This window comes from Schistocerca americana, chromosome X (genome assembly GCF_021461395.2).
Source record: "Schistocerca americana isolate TAMUIC-IGC-003095 chromosome X, iqSchAmer2.1, whole genome shotgun sequence".
In the NCBI taxonomy this organism is placed as follows: domain Eukaryota; kingdom Metazoa; phylum Arthropoda; class Insecta; order Orthoptera; family Acrididae; genus Schistocerca; species Schistocerca americana.
Window position 1 is genome coordinate 683,027,422 of NC_060130.1, and position 7,204 is coordinate 683,034,625.

At 36.6% G+C, this 7,204-nt stretch overlaps 1 protein-coding gene across 3 annotated transcripts in view; it reads left to right on the forward strand.

The window, feature by feature from the left end:
• Nucleotides 1–7,189, forward strand: part of LOC124555635 (spindle assembly abnormal protein 6 homolog) — a 275,888-nt gene extending 268,699 nt beyond the window's left edge. For all 3 annotated transcript variants that reach the window (XM_047129612.1, XM_047129613.1, XM_047129614.1), the window contains one exon: nucleotides 6,854–7,189. In XM_047129612.1, the coding sequence (XP_046985568.1) occupies nucleotides 6,854–6,995 (142 nt within the window). In that variant the 3' untranslated portion in view covers nucleotides 6,996–7,189. The remainder of the gene's footprint in view (nucleotides 1–6,853) is intronic.
• The last annotated feature ends 15 nt before the right edge of the window (nucleotides 7,190–7,204 follow it).

The following is a 7,204-nucleotide window of genomic DNA, read 5'->3' on the forward strand; positions in this document are numbered from 1 at the left end:
TATCTTTGTAATAGAGGTAATAAGCAGCTCTTAAATAATCATCATCCAATTTACTTAATGATGTCTGTTTCTGAAATATATGAAAAAGTAATGTACGAAAGTGTAGCCTCACGTTTAGTAGGAAGAATTTACTTAGCACATCGTTCTACTGTCACTCACCAAATATTACAAGCCATAAACCATAATTTTTTTGTGATCTTTGTAAGATCTGTAATTGCTGAGAACATGTTACTATCTTTGAGAAAGTTAAGTTTTATGGAATTGATGGCTTTACACACAACTGATTCAAACCATACTTAACAAAGGTAATGCAAAAGGTTGTGCTGAACAACTCAAATAATGTTGGAAAGGTAGCAAATTTTAGTGACACGGTAGAAATTACAAAGGGAGTCCCACAGGGTTCCATTTTGAGTCCACTCCTATTCAATTTTTGGGTGTGCATATTGATAGAAACATGAACTGGAAGAAGTATATTACTGAACTGCTCAAACAGTGAAGTCCAGTTACTTTTGCTCTTCATATAATTGCTAATTTTAGAAACAAATGAATCAACCTCCTGACATATTTTCATATTTCCACTCAAAAATTTCACATGGAATAATGTTCTGGAGTAACTTAGCACTTAGGAAGAATGTATCAATTGCACAAAAGTAAACAGTAAGAATAATATGCAGTGTTCATCGACAGATGTTATGTAGGTACCTCTTCAAGGAGATAGACCTTTTAACTGCACCACCACAATACATATATTGGTGGAAAAAAATTAATCATAAATAATTCACCACAATTTAAGAAGAATAGTGATGTCCATACCTACAACACTACAGAAAAGAATCACCTTTATTACCTATTAATAAAGTTGTCAGTGGTTCAGAAAGGAGTTCTGTATGCAGTAACAAAAATGTTTTATCTGTTGTCCAATGACATAAAATGCTTTCCAGGTAGCAAAGCAAGTTTTAAACCTAACATAAAATAATTTCTCCTGGACAACTCCTTCAATTCCATGGACAGATTTCTGTTTAAAAACTTGAAGCCTTTAAATAAAAATAAAAGAAATGCCCTAGCTTGAAGTGTAGTGGCATGGGTAGGACTAACAAATGTGTTGATTAATGTTAATACTAAATGTGTGTAGATATCCTGTAAACTGCCTCATTCCTCATCACTTAATAAATGAATCATTCAAATGATCTATGGAACATGTAACTAAATAACTCTAAGATTTTTAAAAAGATAGTGTACTCCAGAGTAGATGTGAACCTGCATAATAATGGTTTACTTAATTCAATCGCCATGTGGATGTCAGAATGGCTGCTGTGCTTTGTTGAGTCATTGAGCTAATAATAAAAATTTTAAATGTAAAATATCCCCCAATTGGGATCTTTAGTGATTTAAAAAAGTCATTGCATTAGGTCTGTAGTAATATCCAGTTAAATAAATTATGTTTTTATAGTCAGTGTTAGATCAAATTCACCCATCAAGAAACCATAAAAGAAATTTGGAGCTTGACAGTAAGTGTCAGTATATGTTGTCAATGAAAAAGGCATGACATAAACATGCAAGAAAGTTTGAAATGACTGGAATGATTGTTCTTGAGGATGTGGATTTATCATGCCATGGTATTTTAGATTTTGCAATGTGTGATGCATGGGGGGAGGGGGGGGGGGGGGCAAATTAGTATTATTGAGGAAAAAGACCTTGTTTCACAAAGCGCCAAACATCCAGTGCCCATTGGTCTATCGATTACTCATATGATTTTGAACGCATCCATGTTGGTTTTTGAACATCTTTGATCAAATTCTAAGTTGATTTCTGAATGAATTGTAAGTTGATTTTTAAATGCGTGCAGAGTGTACGTGATGTCTCTGCCAGGGGAATCCCCGTCGCATCTAGAAATAAACTTTCCTGCAGACGAAAGGGGACTGGTCTATTACAAGCTGAACAGAATAAAGCCGAAAGGGTGAATGGTCTATTACAAGCTGAACGGAATAAAGCCGAAAGGGTGAATGACAATCGCTGTTTATGTGGTTGACTGGGTTTGCAAATGATCAGCGCTGTTATAACTACTAGCGAATTCGATACATTCAGACTACCAGAGTAGAAAAAAACAACTAACAATCCTTGGCTAGAAACCGCTAAAGTTCTATTCTGGGAGTAGCGTGGAAAACGCGTTGTATGTACACGTAATGACGCCTAACCGGAGAATAAATGCGGGATAACTAAACCACCGATTGTGGCGGGGTTAGTGAAGTTAACCAGAGAATAAATGTTGACACTGGCAGGAATAGTTACAGAATTAGTGATGACAAGATTGTTAGAACGTGGAAGGAGAATAAATGAGGACTCTCACAAATCACGGAAGAATATGACGAATCCAAATTTATATAAAATTTTCGTACTACTACTTTTAGATCCCATGCTTCAGAAGCTAGAGTGTATGAATGAAATGTGAAACTATTTCCTAACAAAACTTTCTGCTTGTAGTAGGCCTAATGGGCATTTGATATTGGTACTTCGTGTATTATATTCTGTCGTGTTATAAAAATGACCATTTGTGCCAAAACAGTCTCGTTTATTTGATGTGTGTAACAATTACTGCAATATTAGGTGGGCCTATTTAGTTTTATCTAGCAGACAGTGACAAAATACACGTAATCAGCTAGAGAAACCACACCAGTCTTGGGTAAGTACGCCATATAAAGCTGTGGCAAGATTAGAGAGGAAAAAAAAGCTAGGACTTAAGGACTGAAGAAATGTGTACTGTCTTGCTTGTCTCTTTTCTTTACTTGTTTTATGTATCATATATTTAATTTTATGCCACACACCACAGCTAATAGGCAGTAAAGACTGCAAATTTTCTGAAGAGTTCTTGTTCTGCCGGTTACAAATAATCCCATCCAGTATTAATTGCGAGATTTTTTTAAGAGGGGCAGGATGTCAAACTGGCTGATTGGGAGCAGGAGAGGTACTACAGGATATTTTAATTTCCACTGGCATGAATATAATTTGATTGCACCCATTACAAAATATTACAAGTTTGAATTCCACAGAGCGAAATACAGAGATGTGCGAAGGAAGAATGCTGAGGGAAGAGGCTTGGCACTGCACTTCGGCACACTTTAAGACCAAATACATGTTCTTACGTTCCCTCGAACATATGTTGTGTGTGTCAGGCTCTTCAGAAAGATGTGTGCTACAAAATGAAGATAGTTTTGAAAAGTCGATTTTTGTAATTTTTGGCGTCCTACTTCAAACTCTCGAGGGAGTGGGAGCGCCACTCTCTAATATTGTCCCGTTTCGGAAATATCGTAGATCTGGACCTGATGCACAGAGCAGTCTGAGTTGTAGTGGGGAGGTGGTAGTCTCCACATGACATACGTTAAGTGATTTTGTTGTTTCCTCTTCGTTTATTGCTCTCGTGTCATATGAAAACAACACGGATTTCTGTCGCCGGGAGGTATCAAGTGAATTAAAATACATTCACATAATTACGAAAGGCTAAAATATATTATTAGTTTCAGATTTTCTTTTGTTTCCGCCTTTCTGACCGTCAAGTGTTAATCGCCTTGCAGAACGATAGTTATTTTTGTCGCTTTGTTACAGAAATTTGGCTGTTATTTATCTTTTCCGCTGAGGCCAATTTATTTGAAACGAAGTGTTTAATTCCACACTGTTGGCTAGTTTCAACTGTTCGCTGAATTTAAAGTTCACGTTTTCATCTTCTAGCACGTATGGTATTGTGCCATAATAAAGAACCAAACATGAGATAATACGGTACTGGTACTCAAAGAAAATTTACATCTGAATCTGGACATACGAATGTGCACTTTAAGCCGAATTATGCATTTTAGTATGTTTCACAAAATTCTCATGCTCATGGAGTATCCTCTAATGTCTTGTTTCTTTAATGATAATGTAAGATCTATTAATGTTTTACACATATGAACGTACGGGCTTCCTGCGTCATTGTAGCTGCGCAGGCACGGCGACACCTGTCATCTGGTGCAACTGTTGAAACGAATCTATTTGTAACAGGTCGTGGGAAAATATTCCGAATTGTTGTTTGAAAACCGTTATTTTCAAGTAAAGTAAATTTCTTTTTACGCAAGATGAACTCTGTGCGTGACTGTCCGATGAATTTCTTAAATCACGGGGTTTGACTCTCATTCAAAAATCAAATCTTTGAGGAACGACCATTTAGAATATTTTCGAGCTCAGAAGATCAGACATTTATGTCGTTAAAAATTTTACTGGCGCATTTGTGTGATGTAACACGCGCAAAAAAGATCAACATTATTTGTGAAAGCTTAGCTTCTCTTGCAGCTTATTAATCTTAGATACCAACATTATACGTGAAAGCTTTTCTTTTCTTGTAGCAACACTGTGTATAGTAATTTAAAACATTACCTTTTCCTATTTGTCTATTTGCACTACTTAACACTGATGTTGCTATTGGCTGACTACATCACGTGTCCTATGCTCTGAATATCCGCTTCATGGCGAGATCGCTTGACATGAGCTACAACTGGCTTATAAAAGTGCATCGCTATTTCAATTTCAATCCTTCAGAAAGTAACATGCGGTGTTTTTGGTGGAATTCGAATTTATACTTTCGTAATACGAAAATATGCAATGTACATGTTGCTGAACATCAGACATCGTTCCAAAACTTGTTTTCCCCTGAGTTTCGTTTTCTAAAGTGCCGGGAAATTCTACGCTGGTGTATAAAACCACAACCATTGAAAGGATTGATAAGTTTTACAGTTCTGAGGAAAAGTATACTGTTACTTAACACGGAAAAAGTGTATTTTCATCCCGGAGAAAGTGTATTTTTAACCGGGAAATCCGGGAAAATTCCAGGATTTTTTTTTTATTCGTCCACGTATACACCCTGTAATTGTATACGAGATTTACATCCCAGGTTACAAATGTTGCTCAATGTGAAGACCATCTGCATCCACAACAGCCTGGAATCCCACTAGATATATCATGTCACAATTGTTCACAGCACTTACCAAATGGTGAACTATTGAATGTTCAACTGTCATGGCACAGATCGTGCACTCCTTGACAATTGTTCACAGCACTTACCAAATGGTGAACTGTTGAATGTTCAACTGTCATGACACAGCTCATGCACTGCTTGAAGATGACACATTGCATCCAGTGTTCAATAGTAACTTCTTCAACAATTTGTGGCTTAGTTGGTTGTGGGCCTCTCACAGGAGCAATTCCCAAATTGCCAGTTAATTCTATCTAACTTGTATCATCATCTTCAACACTAGTGCAGAAATGGGTCCTCTTCATATTCTTCATATCCTTTTAATGTGTTGATACTTGGGAAGAACAGCAGAACTATTGCTGCTGTTTTGATAAAACAGTCTTATCGGTAAAGCCCTGCTCACCTTGTCCAGGCCCATGTTGACTGACTGCAGCTGTAGTGCACACTGATGCTTGAATTTCAACCCTACATCGCTGTGCCAGTACTGGCACTTAACAGCAAGTCATGACACTAACGCTATGAACAACGCAAATCCTGGAGCACATAATCCAAACATCATTTCTGTGACATTGAGTACCCATACAGTAAACAGTTTTCAATCTACATTGGCTCAAACAGCCAAAGTTTGGTTACAGCCAACCCGTATTTCAAATTAATTTTGTGTTTCTTGAAATTATCTACAGCTGTTGTTTACGATCAATGTGACAGTACATGTCTAAAAAGGAGGAAAGAATTAATGTTAAGATTTATAAACAAAATTTGAACAGTTTTATTCACTGGCTGTGATTCTTTTCTTAGTGCACATTTGTCTTCCTTTTGAAAAGATATGCTCACAGGGCACTGACATAGCTGGGGTACATAATATTTTCAGAACCAATTGCTGAATCATTGGATGCACCAGTTATCTGCACTGCCCCAAGTGGAATTACTTCTAGGAAAATAAGCCTTGATCAATATTTGCCTAATTTGACAATTGCCGCAGATACCAGGTCATGAATATATTGGAGCTGACTGTTGATATTGTCGAACACCTCCCAAATTGAAGAATTTCAACCCTTTATGGCGATAATTGATTGGTGATTCGTGGTTCCATTTTTTCTTTCCCCCCTTCACCACCAAGTTGGCTTAAGCCAAATCAACTCTTATTGAAAAACATAACAGTGCTATTGACCACATCAACAGTTCTCTGTACTGACAGATTTAAAGAATGTACTATAAGATTTAAAGAATGTACAAAATATGGGGCATGTAGAAGATTCAAAAATGCTGCAGCTGATTTTACGTCAGAAGCATTGTCCTTTATTATGGACAGTGATTTGCAGCTTGACATTATATTTGTTGATAACGGCCTTTACCCCGATTTGAAGTATTTTTGTGGTGTGACTTTCTTCTGAATGAAAGCACTGTAGAAGTTGACTTTGAATCTTCGCAACTATAAGATGTGCTGCAATTGCATAGAAACTGTTGTTATATACAGTTGTCCACTGGTTGTTGCCTTTATTGCAGTCAGATCATTTTCAATTTTATCAAATAACTATGCATTAGAAAGTTCAATAACAATATTCTAATTTGTAACATATAATCTGAGCAAAGGATATTTATGATTTTTTTCAATGTTGTGAAAATAATGTAATTTTATTGAATGTGATTGGAATTATGACAGTGAGAGAATTATTTATTGGTTGTTGCAAACAAACATCAGGTAGGATGAGGGCACCACAAAAGAAAATAACTTAGTATCTAGTTCAGAACCAAATGACACTGGCAGGCTGGATACAGCGTATGTCATGCATAAGAGTGTTTCTTGTACTACAATTAATTAGGTGAGATATTTATATGTTCTCATGTCCATAGGGCTCCACCAGTACCCCACATCGCATCTATTACAACATCGTCTTCTACACAACCAAGTGCAATTGGGTCAGCAGCAGCAGCAACAGCAGCAGCAGTCACAGCTTCTTCATATTTTTCAAAGAAGAAGAGTGATTCCACTTAAGTCAAAAATTCTTTGCACATAAAAAAACTAGTACCTGACTGTTTCAGATCTGTGATATTTTACTGTTTTTGTTAAGTAGTAATGAATTCTAACAACATTACTTTGTTCCATACTGATGATTGTGCTAATTGATTATATAATGTATTATGTGTGTGGGCACATGCACACTGTGTGTGTGTGTGTGTGTGTGTGTGTGTGTGAGAGAGAGA